This window comes from Micropterus salmoides, unplaced genomic scaffold (genome assembly GCF_014851395.1).
Source record: "Micropterus salmoides isolate LMB-PRFRI ecotype aquatic unplaced genomic scaffold, ASM1485139v1 Ms_hic_scaffold_10, whole genome shotgun sequence".
NCBI classification, from domain to species: Eukaryota; Metazoa; Chordata; class Actinopteri; order Centrarchiformes; family Centrarchidae; genus Micropterus; species Micropterus salmoides.
The window spans coordinates 31,040,499-31,067,302 of NW_024040041.1; the positions used below are offsets into that span (position 1 = coordinate 31,040,499).

At 38.8% G+C, this 26,804-nt stretch overlaps 1 protein-coding gene across 1 annotated transcript; it reads right to left on the reverse strand.

The window, feature by feature from the left end:
- Window positions 1-1,001: 1,001 nt before the first annotated feature.
- On the reverse strand, window positions 1,002-25,823 carry LOC119918012 (GTPase IMAP family member 8-like). The gene is made up of 6 exons (XM_038738503.1): window positions 25,684-25,823; window positions 24,145-24,764; window positions 17,514-17,522; window positions 11,315-12,046; window positions 5,022-5,058; window positions 1,002-2,709 (listed from the first exon to the last, which is right to left on the reverse strand). The coding sequence occupies exons 1-6, from the start codon at window positions 25,697-25,699 to the stop codon at window positions 1,601-1,603; spliced, it is 2,523 nt and encodes an 840-aa protein (XP_038594431.1). The 5' UTR covers window positions 25,700-25,823; the 3' UTR covers window positions 1,002-1,600.
- Between the last annotated feature and the right edge of the window lie 981 nt (window positions 25,824-26,804).

Genomic DNA, 26,804 nt, shown 5'->3' on the forward strand with positions numbered 1-26,804 from the left:
AGTAAACTCTCATTATTGTGTTTTTAATCCTCTTCCCACTTCCAAAAAGTAAATAAAAGTGGCTGAAACACTCACACCATAGTATTTACTGCAGGGGTTTATGATTGAATATATTATATGCAGGTGTTCATATTGTTTGAAAACAACATATTCATTAATTGACACATCCAAATAATTATACTAAGTATATATACCTGTCATATTCCAACTGAAGAGTGTAGTTTTTATTGATCATGTTTATTGTTCTCTGTGGTTGCAGTTACATGTCAGTCAGGTGAACTTTAACCCGTTCAGAGTGACCTTTAAAAAACAATGTCAGGTGTAACTGTGACCTTACTGATCTGTGTGTCATGTAACCAGAAATATTGTCCCACCCCAAATCAATCAAAAGCTCTGCATTTTCATGAACCCAAACCTGATTAATATTCCAGCGACTAAACCTCTGATTACACCAGTGTAGCTGAGGCTGACCCAAACTAAGAGCAAAGGAGTTTAATTTACTGAATCAACTGAATTAACTAATTGGGAATTAAAGGTCCGTATTAGAAGCGAGGGAGCTGCTGGCGTCTACAACTCACTCGATCCCAGTGGTGTTTATACATAAACAAAAAAACCCTCAGAAAATAATGAAATAAGATAAAGTAACCTTTCTGACCTCTACATCCCATCAATAGAAAGACTAAAAACCTCCACAGGGAACCTTTAATGGAGCACCTGAGTCAATATTTAACATTTATTAAATCAAGAAATCCTCACTGAATTTAACAATAATCTAATTTCAAGCATGTTCTGGTTAAAACAAATAACTCCAACAAGAATCTGTGCAAACCTCTGAGAAATTCTTAGGGACGGCTGTTAAACCAGTTTGATGTTGATCCACATTTTCTGCTGATATTGTGATAAAAATATTAAATCAACTATTTGATTTTATGATGTGGTGTCAGCTGGTGAGCTCCTGAGCCTACTCTTGATCCCACAGTTAATTATTTCTTTGACAAAGATTTGGTCACCACATCACATCTTTATTTCTAGTTCAGTTTAGCACATGAACACATTTTTGTTCTTGAGCGGCATTAAATCCACATTAACCATAAAATGTATGAATGAATAACAAACTGCTACCAACAGGAAAACAAAATCAAACAATGTAAAGATTTACAAACTGTTACAATACATTTAATGACACATGACCAGAACCAGAGAGAGGAAATGAAAATCATATATACAGTGTGTGTATATATGAAGTCACTAGGTGGCTCCACCTCTTTGCAAAAGACAAAAGCAATCAGAGTGCAGATCTATTTCTATTTATGGATATCTATTAGTCTGCAGAAAACAAAGTGCAGTGATTTAAAATACAATAAACAATTCAAACAATATTAATTTAATGTGAAATAGCTTGAGATAAGTGATATGATCTTAAAATGTTGATTATATGCAAACATTTTATAGTTATATAGTTAATTGTGATTATATTTCTGTGGATGATTTCTTTTTTTTGGTTTCTGTGTCTCGGAGCTTCTGGAGGTTTCCTCTGTGGTCACAGCCTGAATTTGGGACCACTCACCCAAACAAGCAACAAGTTGTTTTTACAACAGCTTTACAGAATCGCACAAACTGAACCTTGATTACTCCTCTCAGCGCTCCTCCTGGCTGCCTGTTCATATCTGGCCTGCAACTTGTTTGTTTCCTCTCTCAGTTCTCTCTGATGCTGTTCCATTAGTTTATTCCTCTCCATTTCTGTTGCCTCCCGCTCTCTCTTTCTTTGTTCCTTTATCTCTTCCCACAACCTCTTTCTTTCTTCACTCATCTCCTCCTTCTCCCTCTTCCTCCCCTCCTGCTCTCTCTTTCTTTGTTCCCTTATCTCTTCCCACAACCTCTTTATTTCCTCACTCATCTCCTCCTTCTCCCTCTTCCTCTCCTCCTCTCTCTCTCTCCTCTCCCTCTCTCTCTCAGCCTGGAGTTTCTCAGTAATTTTCTTCATTTGTTTTTCATATTTTTCCTCAATTTCCCTTTCAAGTTTCTCTCTTTCTTCCCGTATTTGCTCTTCCTTTTCTTTCAGGATGCGTTGTTCCTCCTCTTTGATTGCCCTCTCGGCCTCTTGGAACATCTCGTTGGTGTAGTGGTGTCCTCCGTTCTTCTGGACTACATCTCTGATCTTCTGGAGGAGCTCAGTGACCTGAGAGCGATCCTCCTTCTTCCTGTTGTTGAAGAGGTGGTACTGGCCGTTACATCTGGCCACGAGTTGTTGAAGCTCAGAGCTTTCATTCAAGAAGTCCTCGATAGTTGTGCCTTCAATAAGGTCACCGTGGGTAAAGAGAACCATGCTGTATCTGTCTGCAGCCTGGCCAAAGATTTCTTGAATCTTCTCCACTGTCTTCATTTCCTCTCCAGTGAATCTGCCCAGTCTGATGACCACCAGGAACACATGGGGTCCAGGAGCAGCAAAAGAGATGCACTGGCCCACATCTTTAGTTGTTTTATCCTCATCAAACCTGGTGTCAAACAGACCCGGGGTGTCAATGACAGCAACCTGTTGCCCACCCACCACAGCTGTGCCCTTACCACAGTCTACAGTCATAGACTTTGCGCTGAACTTTGACACAAAGCACTCTCGTCCCAGGATGTTGTTTCCAGTGGCACTCTTCCCAGTTCCAGTCTTCCCCACCATCACTATCCTCACCTCCTCCTCATTTGTTATGGTGTATCCTGTGTAGAACAACGAGTGACAATGAATACAAACCTACGGAAGCCCTAAACGGCCATCCATTCAAATATTTTTTTATTCTGTTTTCCCGTGATAACGAGATCATTTTCTCGTGATCAAGAGATAACAAACCAGTAGTTTAACACGGGGTCAGCAGGAACATTTTCCAGTTTCTCATGAAGAAGCAAAGGAAATTTGTGCACCTCTCATTCAGGAGAATCCATTTAACATTACACATTTTCTGAGGGCTATTTCGGAACCTTTGAAATATCCGTCTGGAAATGTGTGATAGGATTCCCCTGAATGTCTTCATAACAACTTTGTTGGCGAGGGTGATAACATTTTTTGTTGTGAACAGTTGTTGAATATATATATAATATTTGATATATTTGAATTAATGGCCGCTTAGGGCTTCCGTACAAAAGCACACAGTGAATTTAACATTTAATTTCTGAAGATCATAAGAATGTTTAATGTTCACGGTGAGCTTAACAGTAATAGAATATTCTGATATATGATATAAAGTGACCAGACGTCCGAGATCAAAACTGGGAACATAATCCCCGAAAAGGGGGAATTTTTTTCTATTTTAAATTAATACTATTATTTCTATTCAAAGTTTTTTTCTGTATTTAGCCAGGGACAGGCAGCCAATAACGGGGACTGTCCCTGAAGTCTGGGACGTCTGGTCACCCTATGATATGTGATGTAGGTATTTTGCAAATCACTCACTATAAATATGATAGAGAAGCAGAAACAGATAGTGAGAGTAAAGTCAGATATTTTAATCATTTGAACCAATACAATTTATTATTAAATGATATCTCCAGTCTGCTTGAAGCTTTTTATATTTGTCCCTCTTGACATGTAGCAGCCCAACACACAGACACACACGAACGCTTTGCATGAGCAAAAACCCCTGATCGGACTGTTGAGTTTGGCAACGTGGTGCAGCCTTATCCTCAGAAACACAGACACAACCAATGACAACAAGTCAGAACGATGGTTGTCGATGCCAAACTGTGTCTCCTCAATGAGTTCCCCAAGCAGAAAAACACCCTCTGTTCCAGTCTCCTCCCGGTCGATGTGTGTGACTGTCTACACCTTAGGAGCTTGCACTGTTGAAGCTCGGCGCATCACCCTCTCTGCAGTTCTCAGCACCTAATAATAATAATAATAATAAAAACATAATACATTATATTTATATAGCGTTTTACACAGTGCTCAAAGACACTTTACAGAACAGAGAAAATAAGAACAAAGCAACCTTAATATACAAATATGGAATATGATTTATGAATGTTGATCTAGCTGGCTACGATTTCAGTACAGTGATATCAAAGATCCTTGCTCCTTCTCAACTCTCTGGTAATATTCTATTCACAAAATGCAACCAAGAGTACGGTAATGTTAAATCTTACTTGTGAAAAGTAATCCTACCGAGCCCTGTTTGCGATGGTCCGCAGATTTGAGCATGAATATGCTGCACAGCGCTCTGGCATCTCGCTGTGTTCAGCTGCGCAACTCGGAGTGCGACCGGTTCAAGATGGCAGCCGCATTTCTTGCGCGTCTACCTCTATTTATGTCTGTGGTGATAACGGATCGCGGGTGGAAAACTATGGACTAAAGATGACAGCGCAGTCTGCTGAAGCCTCTGCGGCTTGTTTAGGTGGCTGATTTGCAGGCTGATCAACATCCTGCCCCTCCTGTGACCCACAGTGTATTCAGAGCCAGTGAGGACTTTCAAAATAATAATAATAAAATAAAAACTGCGTTAACGTGCCCGGCCCTGTAAGAAATATGATAGGCCTACAAAGTGGAACCCTTACAAAACACATTTTGATTCAACATTAATTTGGTGGTTGTTTGTGCTTTACATCTGAAAACTCTGTGGTTACAGCCAGAACATTAACAAGCAAACTGGTTACATATCTGCACATATAGACCTGCACTCCAGATGCAGTGGTTTGTTAAACTATATGAAAAGTATGAATTATAACAGTCTCACACTTTCTATTACATTTCACACTGCAGTGGGGGGTTTCTCGTCTCTGTTTGAAGATTTTAAAAAATTAACTGTTTCCTTTTACAAAATAACAAGGTTGATAATATAACCATTTGTTTTCTTTTGTCAGATTATCATCTTGGAAGTTAAGTTAAGTAAGACATTCAAATAATTAATGTCTTTGCAGTTCTACCCTGTATAAATCTATAGAAGTATTTATCATTAGGAGATATACAGTAGGCTAGTACTTTATCACCATAAAGTAATTGCACTTTAAAAATATGGATACAGTAGCCTATCATAACTTACCTAACTTGCTGGTCATGCTTGGGTTGTGGTTGCTGGTCTTGTTTGAGTTAAAGAGTTAAAGTACTGCAGCGGAAGTGAAAACACAGCCTGCCTTTTTAAAGTGGCCCAAACCACGCCCAGAGAAATGTGCGCTACATAATGAAAGTGAAACTAAAAGCTTGATGTGTTCCCAGGTCAAAAAGAGGTGCTCTTAAAGGCACTGAAAATATACTAGAAATTCACATAGATCACTTATAGTACATTCATACTTCTAACATGCTTACTACAAGTATATTAAAGATATATTCTCCTGAGCTTTAACATACTTCTCAAAAGTATACTTTGAATAAATTGGTAATAAATATGTACTTAATTAAACTTTTAATAAATACGATTTAAATAAAAGTGTATTTTTACAACATTTTTAGTGGGTTGAAAATATATTTATGCCAAACATGCTTCATTGTGTATGCTACTGCAAAATATTGTAATTATTTATGTAATTGCCACATGTTTCAGCCTGATTTCCAGAAGTATGATTTTTAAAACATATTTTTGTAACATAAAAATATATTTTTCAAAAGCATATTTCTTTTTTTTCATTTCCTGTCTTTCTTTTAATTTTCTTTTAATCAGTTAAATAGCTAGTTGAGGTCAGAGACCTCTTTCATAAGGGTAACATGGCCCAGAAGGAAGCAGCATATGTTGTTAACTTAACAAACAACAACATATAGAAAAAAGCATATTTCTTTTTTTTCATTTCCTGTCTTTCTTTTAATTTTTTTTTAATCAGTTAAATAGCTAGTTGAGGTCAGAGACCTCTTTCATAAGGGTAACCTGGCCCAGAAGGAAGCAGCATATGTTGTTAACTTAACAAACAACAACATATAGAAAAAAGCATACTTTAAATCACAATGTGAATATACTTGTTTCTGTTTGTCAACAGTAAACACATGTGTACACAGGGGCGAAGTGCGCCTCCCCCGCCTAGCGCAGTGCATTCAGTTGGACCAGTAAGAATCAAGGTTTTCAAATCGACGACCCAATCACACAGCGTGAAAGTCCGCTTCAAGCAGGAGAGGAAAAGAAAGTTGAGTTCACTCTGGGTTTGGATATATTTTCCTCGGTGGATAGCTCTGGTGTGCATTAGCTAATGCTAGCACATGGATTAATAATGCTAACATTAATTAGCATTTTAATAGCTTCATAATCGAGACACCAACTTTCGTCTGCCTTAAATAGTTTTGGGAGTAACGCGTTACCAAAGAAACACAATTAACGTTACAGTAATGTATTGCTTTTTGCTGTAAGGCAGTTTTTAATGTTACTAAAATTTGGGTAATATAACTTACAGTCTCAGTAACCGTGTTGCTGTTTTGTAATAGTTTTGTATAAATTCATTCTAAAGTTTAGCTGAAGCTACTTTGAATCATCAGCTAAGCATCTGTGTTAGACTATTCAAAAGTGGATATCTTCTAAAGGTGCACTGTTTTTAGAGATTTCTCTTCACTGCCATGGAGGGGGAATTATTACAGTGACAAATAACTCAATTATAACAAGAATATTAAAGTGTACACGCGTATGTGAGAATTGTTGAAATAATGTTTTATTGTATTGCAATGCCTGACCACACGATGTAATAGCATGTGATGTTATGTAAAATACTGCTCTTTGTATGGTCATAGATCCTGTATTAATTTGTTAAAAGTTGAACCTACCCTTTGCCAACTTTAACCAACTTAATGCTAAACCAAGAGTTGGAATTTAGCTCAAGAAAATTAATTAAAGAATAATAATAAAGATTTGCTATAAGAATAGAATTACAGTGTTTATAATGATATGCAAATGAAGAACTAAACTAGGTGGAAGTACTGGCCTAACTGAATATTTAAACTCATTTGCAACTGCATTTCTTTTCTTTTAGAGCTTCTTGGGATCGTTGCCTCTCTCAGAGGGCTTAGAGTGTCACACTCTGCCTGTCAGCCATACCTTGCTTTGCACTTTTGAGATTAGTTTATTATCTGTTATTTTGGTCTGTTGGGTTTTGAGGGGTAACAGTAATGATGAGATGTGTATAGTGCACTTTTCAGTAATACTGATCATATGTCATCATTTTACGGATTTTATTTTTATTTGAAGGTATTTTGCTCAAGATGTGGTACATGCTGTTGTACCTTTTTTTTTAATGTACAGAAATTTATTTTTGTAATATACACAAAATTAAAAGGTTTTTTTTTTAGATGTGTGTGTGTGTTGTAAAATTTTATTTACTAATTTACTAATGCTAAAAGGGCATCTTGCAAGATATTAATGTATTAATAATGAATTATTCTCATACTAAATGTTTTCATAAAGCAGCTTCCCAAGATATTAATAGTGGCTCTTGGAGTACACTAGTAATAATCACTAATATGCTGAAATGCTAATAAAAATGTTCAGGGAACACATTTAAAATATATTTAAACTGTTCTTCAAGTATAGCACAAAAGGGTATTTTAAGTTAAATTTAAAGAAGTATATTTAAATTACAGTAAAGGAACTTAAAATAGGTTCATTTGTCCATTTTAACTCAACTAAGTATATTAAAATATATTGCAATTATCTTAAAGTTGACTTTAAGTATTTCTACTTAACATACTTTAAGTTGTTCCAAAATAACACATTTAGGTATAGTACAATTAAAATGATAAGTGCATCCTAAAAAAGTGCTACTTACGTATATTTCTTTTTCACTTGGGGTTGTTTTGGTCAGAGGGATATTTTTGAGAATATCAGGGTTTAACGGATAAAATATCAGGGGTTTTCAGGTGGACCAAACAGGAAGGAAAGGCTGGGGAGCTGCATTAAACAGTGTTTGAGCACATTTCACACGGCAGTGAGGGGCTTCTCGTCCACACTGACACATCTGTTTTAAGATTTCTTAGGTTTTAAAAATAAACCTTTTCCTTTTACAAAATAAAGAGGTTGATAAAATAACCATTTGTTTCTGTGACATCATCAAATACATCAGAGAAAAGCTGAATTAAAAGCACATCTTCTGAACCTCCCTTAGAAAAGGGACTTACAAAAGAACCTAAATGTGACGGCTGTTTAATATTTTCCAAGTGACCAAGAAATAATTATTTGTCACTGAAATATTCTCATAAATGTTAAAGTAAAAGTACAGAATGTGTTGTCAGATTATCATCTTGGAAGATAAATTCAGTAAGACATTCAAATAATTAATATGTCTTTGCAGTTCTACCCTGTATAAAGTATTTATCTACAGGAGACATTATCATCATAAAGTAACTGCACTTTAAAACATGGATACAGTACCATAACTCACCTAGGTGGCTGGTCATACTCGGGTTGTAAATGTTGCTGGTCTTGTTTGAGTTAAAGAGTTAAAATACTGCAGCTGAAGTGAAAACACAGTTCAGAGTGTCTGCTGCCTTTTGAAAGTGGGCCAAACCCCACCCAGAAAATATAGATGCGCTACATGATGAAAGTGAAACTAAAAGCTTGATGTGTTTGTTTCAGTCAGAGGGATTTTTTGGAGAACATCAACCATAGGCGTCGCTAGACCCTTTTTACTGGCGCACGTGCCCCTGTATCCATGTGCTGTGCCCCAGTATTAAAATTGTCAAGACCCCTTGGTGTCATTTTAGGACGTGTAGTTAGCAACAACTGGCAACATCTGCAACGTCAGCAACAATATACATTCAACGTCCGGTTACACTTTCAAAATAAAACCACTGGTTAATGTGAAAAGCTCCTCTCCTGTGGAACCAGGTTCCAGTTTGGGTTCAGGAGCCAGACACCATCTCGCTGGCTCAGGTGAGTCCTGAACCATCCCTATAGTTATGCTGCTATAGCGTAGACCATCATTCAGCCGGGGATGCTACAAGTGGGACCAGTCCAGACAGCACTGGGAAGTGATGGCTCTCCTCGTGGGCACACATCATTTTAAAACAAGACAGTGATTATCTGTCTCTCAGTGAAGGTTTAGTTACAAATCTGGACTAATGCAAGGTGGAAAGCAGTGGATTCACACTGACTATTAAAATGTTGATTAGTAGGGCAGACTGGGCAATACGGACGCACATCTCTCAGTAAATAATAAACATCACTTATTCAGTCAAGTTATAGTATAAATTAGGGCCCGACAATAAAACAGCGTGACAATAATTATCACAGAAATAGTGTTTTGAAGAAAACTCCTAATAAAAGTCAACATTTAAACAGTAAATATTGCCAAAATATGGAACTTCGCCTGGTATATTTTTAGGAAATTGTATGTTAACTGTTGTGTTTTAGTGTATTTTCATCAAATTTACAATTAGAATTGCATTCCAGGTGTAGTAGAAGATATTAAGTTGCATTATAATCTATCTGATGATGGTTTTGATGGTTTATTGCATTAAAAGTATAGCTTTTTTACCAGGCAAGGATAAAAAACAACATTTTCATATATATGAAAATCATATATATCATATTTTCCTTTATTGGATCTCCATTTAGTCTGTAATGGTAAAATAAATATGTATATATTTACAATGGATTTATATGCCTTAGTTTTTGACCTTTCAAAGGAGACCAGAATTATGCATCAGTGTCAAATGGCCAAAAGGTTGAGGAGTTATTCCTGCTTCCTTTTAGGCGTTTTTCCTGGAAAAAAGTTGGCACAGGTTTTTAAATCCTTCTTCTTACCTACAAAGCTCTTAATGGTCAGGCACCATCTTATCTTAAAGAGCTCATAGTACCTTACTACCCCACCAGAGCGCTGCACTCCCAGAATGCACCTGTGGTTCTTTGAGTCTCCAAAAGTAGACTAGGAGCCAGAGCGTTCAGCTATCAAGCTCCTCTCCTGTGGAACCAGGTTCCAGTTTGGGTTCCCAGCAACTAAACCTCTGATTACACCAGTGTAGCTGAGGCTGACCCAAACTAAGAGCAAAGCAACTAATTGGGAATTAAAGGTCCGTATTAGAAGCGAGGGAGCTGCTGGCGTCTACAACTCACTCAATCCCAGTGGTGTTTATACATAAACAAAAAAACCCTCAGAAAATAATGAAATAAGAGAAAGTAACCTTTCTGGCCTCTACATCCCATCAATAGAAAGACTAAAAACCTCCACAGGGAAACTTTAATAGAGCACCTGAGTCAATATTTAACATTTATTAAATCAAGAATGCCTCACTGAATTTAACAATAATCTAATTTCAAGCGTGTTCTGGTTAAAACAGGCACCAATAGGAGCATAATAGAACAAATAAATCCAACAAGAATCCAAACCTCTCAGAAATTCTTAGGGACGGCTGTTAAACCAGTTTGATGTTGATCCACATTTTCTGCTGATATTGTGATAAAAATATTAAATCAACTATTTGATTTTATGATGTGGTGTCAGCTGGTGAGCTCCTGAGCCTACTCTTGATCCCACAGTTAATTATTTCTTTGACAAAGATTTGGTCACCACATCACATCTTTATTTCTAGTTCAGTTTAGCACATGAACACATTTTTGTTCTTGAGCGGCATTAAATCCACATTAACCATAAAATGTATGAATGAATAACAAACTGCTACCAACAGGAAAACAAAATCAAACAATGTAAAGATTTACAAACTGTTACAATACATTTAATGACACATGACCAGAACCAGAGAGAGGAAATGAAAATCATATATACAGTGTGTGTATATATGAAGTCACTAGGTGGCTCCACCTCTTTGCAAAAGACAAAAGCAATCAGAGTGCAGATCTATTTCTATTTATGGATATCTATTAGTCTGCAGAAAACAAAGGGCAGTGATTTAAAATACAATAAACAATTCAAACAATATTAATTTAATGTGAAATAGCTTGAGATAAGTGATACGATCTTAAAATGTTGATTATATGCAAACATTTTATAGTTATATAGTTAATTGTGATTATATTTCTGTGGATGATTTCTTTTTTTTGTTTCTGTGTCTCGGAGCTTCTGGAGGTTTCCTCTATGGTCACAGCCTGAATTTGGGACCACTCACCCAAACAAGCAACAAGTTGTTTTTACAACAGCTTTACAGAATCGCACAAACTGAACCTTGATTACTCCTCTCAGCGCTCCTCCTGGCTGCCTGTTCATATCTGGCCTGCAACTTGTTTGTTTCCTCTCTCAGTTCTCTCTGATGCTGTTCCATTAGTTTATTCCTCTCCATTTCTGTTGCCTCCCGCTCTCTCTTTCTTTGTTCCTTTATCTCTTCCCACAACCTCTTTCTTTCTTCACTCATCTCCTCCTTCTCCCTCTTCCTCTCCTCCTCTCTCTCTCTCCTCTCCCTCTCTCTCTCAGCCTGGAGTTTCTCAGTAATTTTCTTCATTTGTTTTTCATATTTTTCCTCAATTTCCCTTTCAAGTTTCTCTTTTTCTTCCCGTATTTGCTCTTCCTTTTCTTTCAGGATGCGTTGTTCCTCCTCTTTGATTGCCCTCTCGGCCTCTTGGAACATCTCGTTGGTGTAGTGGTGTCCTCCGTTCTTCTGGACTACATCTCTGATCTTCTGGAGGAGCTCAGTGACCTGAGAGCGATCCTCCTTCTTCCTGTTGTTGAAGAGGTGGTACTGGCCGTTACATCTGGCCACGAGTTGTTGAAGCTCTGAACTTTCATTCAAGAAGTCCTCGATAGTTGTGTCTTCAATAAGGTCACCGTGGGTAAAGAGAACCATGCTGTATCTGTCTGCAGCCTGGCCAAAGATTTCTTGAATCTTCTCCATTGTCTTCATTTCCTCTCCAGTGAATCTGCCCAGTCTGATGATCACCAGGAACACATGGGGTCCAGGAGCAGCAAAAGAGATGCACTGGCCCACATCTTTAGTTGTTTTTTCCATGTCAAACCTGGTGTCAAACAGACCCGGGGTGTCAATGACAGCAACCTGTTGCCCACCCACCACAGCTGTGCCCTTACCACAGTCTACAGTCATAGACTTTGCGCTGAACTTTGACACAAAGCACTCTCGTCCCAGGATGTTGTTTCCAGTGGCACTCTTCCCAGTTCCAGTCTTCCCCACCATCACTATCCTCACCTCCTCCTCATTTGTTATGGTGTATCCTGTATAGAACAACGAGTGACAATGAATACAAACCTACGGAAGCCCTAAACGGCCATCCATTCAAATATTTTTTTACTCTGTTTTCCCGTGATAACGAGATCATTTTCTTGTGATCAAGAGATAACAAACCAGTAGTTTAACACGGGGTCAGCAGGAACATTTTCCAGTTTCTCATGAAAAGGTAAAGGAAATTTGTGCACCTCTCATTCAGGAGAATCCATTTAACATTACACATTTTCTGACGACAAAACATAGATTTTGAAATGAAACATGTATAATGACTCCTGCCTATCAGGTGATTAACCTCACCACAAATCCACACACGTTAATTTCAGCGCCTCTGATTCAGGTGGAGCAGAGAGGACAGACACAGAGCTAAATAATAACAATAATCTCCCAGTAAAGTAAAATTTTCGGCCTTTTTTTGTTTGTTTTTTAAAAGATCCGGGGATGCCCAGGGCTCACGACTCCGTGCAATAGTGCAATAACATGTGGTTTGCAAACACTTCAGACAAATAAGGTGCTTTTTACCAGCAGTATTCCCTTTACACAGTAGCAATAAAATATTTCTTGTAAATCTCAAGTTAAACATTAATGTAATCAAATCAAATATAAAACCAAAGCTCTTTATCACTGCCAGGGCTTTATGTTTTATTTAGCGTATTAAAACAAATTACCATCAGAGTCCAGTTTTCTTGGGGTTTTTTTCTGAACAGGTATCAGCAGGTAGGCTATCTATCAGCAGAAACACTATGTTCAGTAGGGTTAGGGCGATGTCTGCATTGTAACGATGGCATGGGGGGGGGCAGAGGTCGTCTTATGCGGTGGATGTTTTACACAGACCAGGTAACATAAAGCAGCATTGAACACAGGGTGCAGGTGTTGGTTTCGGCTGTTTGAGTTGTTTGATAGGCTGCGTCATTAATAAGCAAGCGGCTCTCCTGCTGCCGTGACAATATGGTAAAAAGATGACAGGGTAGTCTGTTGAAGCCTGTATGTGTATTCACAGCCAGTGAGGACTTACAAAATAATAATAATTTAAAAACCTGCGTTAACGTGCGATAAAATAGCCTAATTGTCGGCGTTAATTAGCTAATTATTGCGTTAACGCGAAATCAACGCGTTAACGTGCCCAGCCCTGTAAGAAATATGATAGGCCTACAAAGTGAAAGTAAATTAAAAAAATTAACCTTTTCCTTTTACAAAATAACAAGGTTGATAATATAACCATTTGTTTCTTTTGTCAGATTATCATCTTGGAAGATAAGTTAAGTAAGACATTGAAATAATTAATGTCTTTGCAGTTCTACCCTGTATAAATCTATAGAAGTATTTATCATTAGGAGATATACAGTAGGCTAGTATCACCATAAAGTAATTGCACTTTAAAAATATGGATAAAGTAGCCTATCATAACTTACCTAACTTGCTGGTCATGCTTGGGTTGTGGTTGCTGGTCTTGTTTGAGTTAAAGAGTTAAAGTACTGCAGCTGAAATGAAAACACAGTTCAGAGTGTCTGCTGCCTTTTTAAAGTGGCCCAAAACACACCCAGAAAATATAGATGCGCAACATAATGAAAGTGAAACTGAAAGCTTGATGTGTTTGTTTCGGTCAGAGGGATATTTTGAGAATATCAGGGGTTTTCCTGGCTCGAAATGAGGCGCAGGCAGGGACGTGCACAGACATTTTGGTGGGCAGGGGCTTAAGTGAAAACAGGGCACTTCTCAAATTATTTACAAATGAAAATTTAAACAAAACATTAAATATATTAACACAACTCTGACTTCCTTCAAATATATTTTAATTCCCTCACAGTCACACAATTGTTTACTACTTTAATACTCAAGATTTTTTACTTTTCTACAAAATAATCAGTTCACACAGAGACCACAGTCTTCTTTATATTCACTAGGTTTATCACAGGAGCAGGCAACAGCAAAGGAAGCTATGCCACAATGTCCATGTTTTCTATGCTACTAGTATATATTTGGAATAAATGACCACCAAGGAGAGGGACATAATTTTATTAATAATTTGTTTATTTTTCACAAGTTTTAATTATTTTGGTGTTATTGAAATAGCCTATATTACACTATAAAAAATCAACAGAAATCTTCACACTAAACTGTGGCTTGTAGGGCTGCAGGCATGATTAAAATAAATGTTATTAATATACTTTTACTTTTTGTAAGATGAGGATCACCAAAACTATGAAGTCACTGTTTAAGGCAGGACACTTTAGAGGTCAATTTTGAGACTTTGGTCTGTTTTTCTTCCATGTTTTCTATTACTCTAATGGAAGAAAAACTTCAAGAATTCGCCTTTAGATGGTGTTTGTTTTAAGCCTTCTAACCTCTGTCTGTTAGATTTCTTCTAAATTAACCAAAACAAGCTAATCTAATTACATAGAATATTTCAGTTATTTTCTTTATCCCATTCACCTGCAGTGACTTGTCAAATGTGTGCAAATTAGTGCATTTTAATTAGTTTGCACCTAATTGGCATATCAATGTGGCGATTGTGATGACGTTATTAGACACAACGTCTCATTTTCTGGCCTGATATTTTTATGTCTGCACGTGCCTGGGCGCAGGTCCTGATTATGCGCGTGCATGTGTACTGGACCTTCAACTGGCCCAAGCAAAAACCTTTTACAGGCAACATAACGTAGAACATAAGAGTTCTAATGACATGATTGAAGAAGCTTTGTTAGCTTTGCCACAGCAGTAACGACAGTTTGCTGTGTGTTTGTCTGCTGTAACTTTATACGTAAGATTGTAGACTATTTGTTTGCAAAGGGATTTATGGCCACAAAGACCTAAAAATATGCGTTTTGCTGTTGATTCATAAGATGAAATGCTATTAACCATTGAAATGGAAATATGTCCTTTAGTGAGTCTTCTGAAATGAAGAGTACAATCCAGACATTTTTTTACAAGGGTTTTATTCTTTGGAAAGGGTCATACAGACATATGAGGCCTTTCTGAAAGTGTCACCCTCCAGGCCAACTCGAGCTCCCTAACCCGCGTAGGGTTTAAATACAGCAACAACTGTATTAACCCTCTCTGGATCTGATGTTACCGCTGCACTCACTGCTATAATACGCGTATCAAATAAACAACAGTGGTATTAAGATTCAGGATTGATGTTGAGGAAGTGTGTTTTTGCAATAACGAAACTGAAAGCATTTCTCATTCATTTTGTGTTCGTGTCGAATATTTCTTTAAGAACATGACTTTATATATTTACGAAAAATAAATATTATATTCTTTTATGAAAAGATTGATATTCATTGTAAAGAAAAGCCTATATATTTGAACCTCTTTAACTTAACCTATATGAAAAATGTTACATTCACAAATACAACATTTCAATATAAATCATATGGGCTACTTTGTTAACCTGTGAATGGTGACGTGACAATGTTAGTGTAGTTAACACGTTAACCGGCGAAGTCACACGGAACGCAAATTGAAAGCAAGGTCCCCCATCGTGCAGCAAAGGGTGTTACACACCTTCAACAAGCCAGCATCGGTGCTCACTCGGCATTTGAGGGTTAAACAACCCACTAAAACTCCGCCCTCATTGGTGGTTCATGGAGTGTGATCATTTGAATAGATACGCATTTATCAATAGCTCCTACAATCAGACCTCTGGCACATGGAGTAATGCAACATCCACAGAGAGCTAACAGTGCTACAGCAACCATTACACCTGCTAGCATGGGCATCACTAAGGCCTTTTATCTGGCAAATACAGAATCAGACCAGTCCAACATGTTAGTGTCCACTTCAGAGTTCTCTGCAAGTTCTTCTCGTAGGGAACGCAGTCCTTTCAGCACTCGGCTCACCGAACCATCTAGAGCTGTATTGTTGGGCACAAATGTACAACAGGAGTTATTGAACATTAGTCAAGCATCCCAGCCTCTTTGGGTGCTTCTCTTGTCTCCAACACTGCTATTTGATATTTTTTGAGATTGATATTTGTGTGTACTTCACTGTGGTGTTCTATTGTGGTCGCTTTTGTGCGTCATGTTGGTGATCTAAGAACTGCAACAGAGGAACTGTTAATGCTACTGCAATGGCAGCAAACATCTGTGTTGTTCCCCGTAGGTCACACATGCCTGGGTGTCTGACTGGGTGCCATGGATGTCTCCTTCCAGAGACAAACACATGTATGCGAGCCCACAGCTCCACTGCTGCTGCACCCAAACACCTCCATCTGGCCCACTGGTCGGTAGCCTCACACGCTGGCCTCTCAAGACCAGCCACATAGACCCCTTCCTGTACTCTCTTTGCTCTCTTATCCTCCAGGTACTGTGTAGCATCTCTGAATGATGGTCTACGCTTTTACTGATGGTTCACAATGGCTTTATTAAGGGGGAAATAGGACTATCTTGTAGCTCCATAAACCTGAATACACCATGAACACACCGTAAGAACTACGAAAGAAAATAAATACAACAGTATTACTCTCCTTTTATATTCCAATCATGAAATATCACCTTTTTTAACCTGTTAGCTTAGTGACAACCTCTGATAAGAGTGCTATAAGTAATAAACTTCATAATGAAATATTTAACAACAGTATTTTATGTCACATAAACCTTGCAGCTTAAACCGTATTTACCTGTATGTTGCAGTTACTGTAAAACACACATATGCTGCGTTTCTTTACACTGTACTACCAAGCAAACTCTACCGGGATAATTGCCCTTTAAGACCAAAAGAATTGCCTTTCCTTGAGGTAAAATAGCACACAATAGCATATCTTGTTAGCTTAAACACAATAGTATAAAGCTCTACAAAATGATGAAAAGGCACCACCAATGGGTCTAAACATTAAACAGCACATGAAACAAAATTATAACAAACCTTGTGCCCTTATCAGCTGGGTGCTAACAAAAAAGACTGATTGCCGTTCACATTTTCTCGCTAAGCAGAAAAATTTTCTTCGGGTTTTTACGGCAGCTGGCATCCATTGAGTTGCATTACTGCCACCTTCAGGCTTTATTTACCCTTTGCTTTCATTCATACTAAATCTAATCCAGTCGCCCTCACAAAACCAAATATCCATTTCCTACCCTCCACACTCTCTCCATACTCCAATAAGCTTTTTACTTATCATTTCTTGTCTTTCCTCAGTAAATTTCCTGCATGTTGTAAGAATATGTTCTACTGTTTCACCCTCCTGACATTGTTCACACATTCCTGGAGGATGTTTTCCTGTAATTAAAAGTGTGCTGTTAAGATTGCTATGCCCAATTCTCAGCCTACTTATTATCACCTGCTCTTTCCTCCCCTGCTTCTTGATATACCTACTTTACTTTGGATTTCGTGTAAATGTCTCCCTTTTATTGCATTATCCCAGCTCTGTTGCCATTGTTGATTTACACTTCGACACTATGCCTTTCCCCTCTGACTTTGATGTTGACTTCAACATCACCTTTTTCAACTGCTTCTTTTGCCACCTTATCTGCTTTCTCATTTCTCTGAATTCCTGAGTTTGCAGGGACCCACAGAAATATGACAGTTTTGTATTTCAGCAATGCTACATCCGCTCCCCACTCCAATCCTGCAAGACACCTCATGACATTTATAGCTTTTTTACACTTAACTACATATCTAATATGCTCCCTCCATGTTAATCTCACAAAAAATATAATACTTTCAACTCTCTCTAAATTATTTCCATACAATTTCAAATACCATTGACTTTTCTTGTGAAGAACATAAATTTCCCCCAAAGTCCCCATTTTGTTCCCCACTTTTCGACCATCTTGCATTTTCTTAGCTACATATTCCACATTTCCCTCTTTTCCACAATGCTCCATCGTCTGCAAACAATGATCTCCCCATATCAGCTGGAATGTTTACAAATAGCAGACAAACTTCTTCCCGAGGATACACTTTTCCGGCAAGACGCATTCAAGATAAAAGCCCTGACATTAAAATTTAAGATAACGGGCCAAAAATGATCTAATTTCAGAAGATAACATATTATATGTATAAGCATATAAAACAACCAGTATTTCAAAGATGCTGAGATTAATAAAGCTCATTTACATACTGACTGGGGAATCAGGTGCAGCTGCTGCCTATAGTTGCATCCACAAGGCAGGAGGGAGAAGGGCAGTACCTGGAGAACTACAAGAGAAAGACGCACCAAAACAAAACACAGGACCCACGGCTCTAGGGCCTTAACAGCGTCACTTAAATCAGCAGTGATGAGACCAGAGTTGAGCCTGAGATGAAGGAAACTCTGGGTTTTCGGTGTCAGAGAGCGAGATCAGATAAACTCTAGGTTTGTAACCCCTGACACTTACGCTGTGAACCTGACCTGCTCGGGAGGAGGTTTACTTCAACTAACCCTGAGTTTCTCTCTGACTCCTCCCCTCCTGCGGAGCTTGAAGCGGCTGTCTGACATTTCCTCATTCAGACTGTGAATAGAGAGAGAGAGAGAGAGAGACATGGAAAGAGAGAGAGGGGAGGGAGGCAGCCTACACAATATACACACAGAGGTACAGACAGTAAAGGTGATGTTGCTATTGACTAAATGAAAAATGTATAGATATTTACAGTAGTGTTAATGATAACAATCGTAATGTTAATGATTATATTAACAATAGGACTAGTAACAATAGTTGTATCAGATTTTAACCGTCTTTTTAACTTTTTAAAGCAGTGTGGAAAGTCTGTTTTTATCTCTGGTCACAGGTGGTCGCGGTGCTGGCCCTTCAGTAAACTCCTTGGCCTCCACGACTGGCTCCAGTCCGCCTGCAGGGCTCATCGTGTGTGTTATGTGGATAATTTTAATATTTTCTGGCAAAGAATGTCTCTTTTTAAGACAGACGGACTTCACCCAAACAAACGGGGCTCAGAAATGTTAGCTGCTCACATACAGCATGTGGTGCGGTCCATACATGATTTACCTGAATGACTCATCATTCATGCAGCACACCTGGACACACCACCGCTCACTGAACAGATCTCTGCCTCACTGCCACAAACAACTGTCTCCACCTGCTGGCATGTAAAGCCGTCTGCTCCCAGCGCTGTTCCACAGACTTCTATTCCTGTCATCATCACGCATAGACCAGTAAACCGAAATGTGCACATCCCACACAGAAATAATAGTAATCTCTTAAGGATTAGGACAACTGCACCAACTCCAGCACCCAGAACAAACTCATTTAAAATGGCTCTCTTTAATGTGAGATCACTTTCAAGTAAGACTTTTATCTTAAATGATTTTATCTTGTCTGCAAATCTAGATTTTATGTTTTTAACTGAATCCTGGTTGCAAATGAATGACTATAGCCAGCTAGCTGAACTGTGTCCGCCTCAATATGATTGCTTTAGTCAACCGAGGGTCAGTGGTCGTGGTGGTGGGCTAGTGAGCGTGTATAGGAAAAATTTTAAATGTCATCAAGTACGCTGTGATGAATTTAACTCCTTTGAAGTTCTCACTCTTAAAGTTAGAGGGCTGCAACCTATCATATTTATTATAATTAACTGCCTGGAGGATTTTTATCAGAACTTCCTGAATTTTTATCTACTCTGGTTTTAAATTATGACAGAATTGTTCTTTGTGGCGATTTTAATATTCATGTTGATGACCCCAACAATGTTAATGCAACTAACTTTTTAAATATGGCCACTTCTTTTAACTTCATACAACATGGCAAAGGACAAACACATAACCGTGGTCATACACTGGACTTGGTTTTTACCCTGGGTGTCAGCATTTCCTCTGTGGAATTAGTGGAAATGACCATATCTGACCACAGATGTATTGTTTTTAGCTGCGATTCGCCTGTTACTCATGCCGCCTCACCAAGCTCCGTGTGTTCTCTTATCTTTAATGAACAAAGTGTTTCAAAGTTTTGCACATTCTTTCAGAGCCAAAGCCAACACCTGTCTGATTCCAACACCAACAATCTGGTCGATCACTTCAATCATATCTGCTTGTCATCACTAAATATTACTGCTCCTCTAAAGGTTAGGCCTACGTCTAAAGCTAGTAAGCAACCCTGGATAAATGACAGCATTCGCAGCCTCAAAAGGGAATGCAGGAAAGCAGAGCGCAGATGGAAAAAATCCAATCTCCAAGTCCATTACCTCAGTCTGAAGGATTTATTAATTAACTACAATAAAATGGTTAAGGATATGAGAACACACTATTTTTCTGAACTCATTACTACACATAAACACAATCCCAGGTTTCTGTTTAAGACTGTGGATCAGCTGGTAAACCCAACCCCTCCTTGTGCCTCAGCTGGAAGTAATGATGACTGTGAATTGTTTTTATCTTATTTTACCAATAAGGTGGTATCAATCAGAGCCTCTTTTACCCCTGCGGCCTCTTACTCAGAGGTTCCTCACCAGCAACAAGAGAGTTTTAACCAGTTTTATCCCATCGACTTGTCTGAACTTTTAAAACAGTATCACAAATGCGAGTGTCCTCCAGCCCACTTGATGTTATACCTACAAAGTTTCTACTGAAAGTAATAGATTCTGTTGGGCCCCATTTGATCTCTGTTTTCAACAGCTCCCTATCTACTGGTTGTGTCCCTGATTATTTTAAAACGGCTTGCGTGAACCCACTTTTAAAGAAACCTGGTTTAGATCCCTCCCTCCCACATAATTTTAGACCAATTTCAAAACTGCCTTTTATTGCAAAGATTTAGAAAGTATTGTGTCCAAACAGCTGCTCACTGAACTGGAAAATAACAAATTATTTGAAAAGTTTCAATCTGATTTCAGGAAGTACCACAGCACTGAGACTGCCCTGCTTAAAGTCACCAATGACCTTTTAATGTCTGCTGATGAAGGTATGTGCTCAGTCCTTGTACTCCTGGACCTTAGCGCTGCTTTTGATACCATTGATCTCTGGTACTGCCCTAGAATGGTTTTCATCCTACCTGTCAAATAGGAAGTTTTGTGTGTCTGTAAACAACTATGTCTCCTCGTTCTGTCCAGTTAAATATGGTGTGCCTCAGGGGTTGGTCTTAGGACCCATTTTGTTTTCCTTGTATCTGCTTCCCCTTGGACATATTATCCATAAACATGGCATTTCTTTTCATATTTATGCTGATGACACACAAATATACTTGCCCATCAGATCCACAGACCCTGGAATGCTGAGTTCACTTAACAACTGCCTTTGTGAAGTTAAAAAATGGATGTCAAATAATTTCCTCCAGCTGAACTCAGACAAAACAGAAATCCTGGTCATCGGATCTCAGCAGATGGCAAATCAAATACTGCCATCTGCTGGTTCCCTAGTAAATCACATTAAGCCTGTGGCAAAGAACCTTGGTGTTTGGTTTGATAGTAATTTAAATTTCGAGCAGCACACCAAAAAGCTTGTTCAATCATGTTTTTATCACCTTAGAAATATAGCAAAAATTCGAACTATGTTAACTTTTAAGGACACCGAGACCATTTTACACGACTTCATCTCATCACGCCTGGATTACAGCCTTTTCACCTGTTTAACCCAAAATCTATTGATTGACTCCAGACTGTCCAGAACTCAGCTGCCAGGCTTTTAACCAGAACAAAGAAATATGACCACATTACTCCTATTTTAGCTTCATTACACTGGCTCCCAGTATGTTTTAGAATTGACTTTAAAATTCTATTGATCACTTTTAAAGCTCTTCATGGCCTCTCGCCTTGTTATATTTCTGACCTTTTAGTCCCATACGCACCAGCACGTAACTTGAGATCCTCGGGCAGAGGTCTGTTGTCTGTTCCAGAGTCTCGACTGAAAACTAAAGGGGACAGAGCGTTTGCTGTCAGGGCCCCGAGGCTCTGGAACAGCCTGCCCAAGGAAATCAGGTCGGCTGAGTCACTGAACTCTTTTAAGTCCCTTCTTAAAACATACTTTTATAGGAGAGCCTTTCCCAATCTTATTTGACTTTATTTTATCCCTTTTATTTTATTCTATTTTACTCATTTTATATTTATCTTAAACGTGTATTTTAGTCTTTTCTTTTCTTTATCTTGTATTGTTTTTGTATTATTGTTTTTTGGGTATTATTGTCTTTACACTTGTTAAAGCACTTTTTAACTTGTTTTTGAAAAGTACTCTACAAATAAGATTATTATTATTATTATTATTATTGTAGAAGAGGGTGTCGAGCAGGAACACGGGGGCAGCAGGTGACCCGCAGCCACAGATCCAGACTCCACAGCTCCAGAGCCAGAAACACCTGCAGGAAGTGATAGGAGGAGAGAGGAGAGGGACGAGAAAGCACGAGACTACGGGAAAGGGAAGTAGTTGAGTTAGTAACATGCAATAATGGGATGCATAGAGAGGTAGAGACAGAATAGGAGAGAGGAGCTCAGTGCATCATGGGAAATCCCCCGGCAGTCTAGGCCTATAGCAGCATAACTAAGGGATGGCTCAGGACTCACCTGAGCCAGCCCTAACTATAAGCTTTATCAAAGAGGAAAGTCTTAAGCCTACTCTTAAATGTGGAGATGGTGTCCGGTTCCACAGGAGAGGAGCTTGATAGCTGAACGCTCTGGCTCCTAGTCTACTTTTGGAGACTCTAGGAACCACAAGTAACCCTGCATTCTGGGAGCGCAGTGCTCTGGTGGGGCAGTAAGGTAACACCTGTTCTGAAACCAGAAACTCTGAGTTTGGCAGCTCAGCGTTCATCAACCCAGAGTTCAGGTTGAACCTGCTTTCTGAAACGGGGCTCTGGTGTTTTCCCACTAGCTCCCTTGTGCGGATGTTTGCTGTCTAACAGCCTGTGAGTCCGAGACAAAGGGTGTCTAAGCGTTCCCAATCCCTCCTTCACTCACAACACAAGGTCAGGTAAAACAGTGGTTCAGTTGCTGATTGTGCACGCATGTTGATCTTTTACTGTACTGATGCAGGCACCTTCCTGCAGTGGCTGGCGTGTATTCACGTAGTTCTTTCAGCCTCCACAAACACCACAAAACCTGGTGGGAGACTGTGCAGCGGCTGTGTTGCTGGAGAGGTTATGCACATTTTCTGCTGATATTGTGATAAAAATATTAAATCAACTATTTGATTTTATGATGTGGTGTCAGCTGGTGGGCTCCTGAGCCTACTCTTGATCCCACAGTTAATTATTTCTTTGACAAAGGTTTGGTCTTCACATCACATCTTTATTTCTAGTTCAGTTTAGCACATGAACACATTTTTGTTCTTGAGCGGCATTAAATCCACATTAACCATAAAATGTATGAATGAATAACAAACTGCTACCAACAGGAAAACAAATCAAACAATGTAAAGATTTACAAACTGTTACAATACATTTAATGACACATGACCAGAACCAGAGAGAGGAAATGAAAATCATATATACAGTGTGTGTATATATGAAGTCACTAGGTGGCTCCACCTCTTAGCAAAAGACAAAAGCAATCAGAGTGCAGATCTATTTCTATTTATGGATATCTATTAGTCTGCAGAAAACAAAGTGCTGTGATTTAAAATACAATAAACAATTCAAACGATATGTAATTTAATGTGAAATAGCTTGAGATAAGTGATATGATCTTAAAATGTTTAAATGCAAACATTTTATAGTTATATAGTTAATTGTGATTTATTTCTGTGGATGATTTCTTTTTTTTGCTTTCTGTGTCTCGGAGCTTCTGGAGGTTTCCTCTGTTTTTACAACAGCTTTAAAGAATCGCACACTCTCTATCTTTTAACCTTTTAATCTCCTCAGCTAGACCCCTGATTGTCTTGGCATATCCATCCTGCAACTTGTTTATTTCCTCTCTCAGTTCTCTCTGATGCTGTTCCATTAATTTTTTCCTCTCCATTTCTATCTCCTCCCGCTCTCTCTTTCTTTGTTCCCTTATCTCTTCCCACAACCTCTTTCTTTCCTCACTCATCTCCTCCTTCTCCCTCTCCCTCTCCTCCTCTCTCTCTCTCTCCCCTCTCTCTCAGCCTGGAGTTTCTCAGTAATTTTCTTCATTAGTTTTTCATATTTTTCATTAATTTCCCTTTCAAGTTTCTCTCTTTCTTCCCGTATTTGCTCTTCCTTTTCTTTCAGGATGCGTTGTTCCTCCTCTTTGATTGCCCTCTCGGCCTCTTGGAACATCTCGTTGGTGTAGTGGTGTCCTCCGTTCTTCTGGACTACATCTCTGATCTTCTGGAGGAGCTCAGTGACCTGAGAGCGATCCTCCTTCTTCCTGTTGTTGAAGAGGTGGTACTGGCCGTTACATCTGGCCACGAGTTGTTGAAGCTCTGAGCTTTCATTCAAGAAGTCCTCGATAGTTGTGTCTTCAATAAGGTCACCGTGGGTAAAGAGAACCATGCTGTATCTGTCTGCAGCCTGGCCAAAGATTTCTTGAATCTTCTCCACTGTCTTCATTTCCTCTCCAGTGAATCTGCCCAGTCTGATGACCACCAGGAACACATGGGGTCCAGGAGCAGCAAAAGAGATGCACTGGCCCACATCTTTAGTTGTTTTTTCCATGTCAAACCTGGTGTCAAACAGACCCGGGGTGTCAATGACAGCAACCTGTTGCCCACCCACCACAGCTGTGCCCTTACCACAGTCTACAGTCATAGACTTTGCGCTGAACTTTGACACAAAGCACTCTCGTCCCAGGATGTTGTTTCCAGTGGCACTCTTCCCAGTTCCAGTCTTCCCCACCATCACTATCCTCACCTCCTCCTCATTTGTTATGGTGTATCCTGTGTAGAACAACGAGTGTCAATGAATACAAACCTACATCAGTTTTTACTTTAAACTGCCCCCCTCTGTCAGCTGAAAGTGAAACTGCATGGTGGAAACCATCTGTCCAGGTGCCCCTCAGTGCAGTGTGCAACTCAGGGAGTTGGGTTTGTAAGTAAAGTCAAATTAGAGCAACTCACTTCCCATTTTTTTTGGTTGGGTCCATTTGAGATTTATGCCCAGTGTAACAGGCATAAGCAAAAGTACACAGTGAATTTAACGTTTCATTTTTGAGGATCATAAGAAATATTATATAAAGTGGAACCGGCAACACACTCCTTACAAAACGTGTTTTGCTTCAACATTAATTTGGTGGTTGTTTGTGCTTTACATCTCAAACTCTGTGGTTACAGCCAGAACATTAACAGGCAAATCGATTAGATAACTGTAGACCAGCATATAGACCTGCACTGTGCATCAGTGCGGTAGTTTGTTATATAAGATCTTGGAAGATGTAATTTTGTTTTGCATCCAACATGTTCTTTTATTGACCTTTGTTACATTCAACATCAGCCTCAGGTGGACCAAACAGGAAGGAAAGGTTGGGGAGCTGCATTAAACAGTGTTTAAGTGCATTTCACACTGCAGTGAGGGGATCCTCGTCCACTCTGACATCTGTTTTAAGATTCCTTAGGTTTTAAAAATTAACCTTTTCCTTTTACAAAATAAAGAGGTTTATAATAACCATTTATTTTTTTGTCAGATTATCATCTTGGAAGATAAGTTAAGTAAGACATTATTCAAATAATTAATATGTCTTTGCTGTTCTACCCTGTATAAATCTATAGAAGTATTTATCTACAGGAGATAGCCCACAGTAGTACATTATCATCATAAACTAATTGCACTTTAAAACATGGATACAGTATCATAACTTACCTGAGTTGCTGGTCATGCTTGAGTTGTAATAGTTGCTGGTCTTGTTTGAGTTAAAGAGTTAAAGCAGCTGCAGCTGAAATGAAAACACAGTTCAGAGTGTCTGCTGCCTTTTTAAAGTGGCCCAAAACACACCCAGCAAATATAGATGCGCAACATAATGAAAGTGAAACTGAAAGCTTGATGTGTTTGTTTCGGTCAGAGGGATATTTTGAGAATATCAGGGGTTTTCCTGGCTCGAAATGAGGCGCAGGCAGGGACGTGCACAGACATTGGTGAGGGCACTTCTCATAATTAGTTATGAGTATTATAACTCACCTATCTATGTTTGCATCTGTAGAATTATTCTAAATTAACCAAAACAAGTTCATCTGCATATTTACCCAGAACATTTCAGAGGAAAATAATTTTAATGTAAGTCATTAACTGGGGAAGTTCTGTGGTGATATGTTTTAGTTATTTTCTTTATCCCATTCACCTGCAGTGACTTGTCACATGTGTGCAAATAGGCGCATATCAATGTGTTTTTACTCCCATGGTTTTCCTATCAGATGAAATGTTTTCCCTGAGCCACCGCAGTGCAGCTGTACGGCTGACAGGTTAGTTCTGTTCATTTTAAAATTCCCAGTAGAGGTGAGACACAATATCAAGTTTCACTGCATTTTCCTATAACCACTTTACACCCAGGAAACTCTCTTATATCAACGGATTTGATCACTCATATTAAATTCCAACAGTGAGGGAGTATAGCTCTGTAATCTATTGACTTTAACCACATGATAACTGCCACCTATTTCCAGGAAAAACACCTAAAACAACAAACCCAGCATAAATCGGTAACAACTCCTTAACCATTAGGTCTAGATGCAATTCTGGTCTTCTGTGAAAGGTCAGAAGCTAAGGAATATGAATCAACTGTAAATTAAAATATTTTAATACAGTGGTAATAAAGTGGTTATAGGAAAATGCAGTGAAACTTGAAATTGTGTCTCACCTCTACTGGGAATTTTAATACATCAGACAGGAACAGAACTGAACAAGAACTAATCTCCACAAGACACAAACAGACAGGACCAGATCAAAATGCAAACACACACCGAGACTGGATACAAGACGACAGACAG

Excerpts from the sequence above, each read along its gene's own strand:
- LOC119918012 (XM_038738503.1), bottom strand. Across the intron at positions 5,059-11,314 it reads AAATTACTGAGAAACTCCAG|ACCAGCAACCACAACCCAAG; the intron begins GCTGAGAGAGAG and ends AACTCAAACAAG. Across the intron at positions 2,710-5,021 it reads AAGCATGACCAGCAAGTTAG|GATACACCATAACAAATGAG; the intron begins GTAAGTTATGAT and ends TGTTCTACACAG.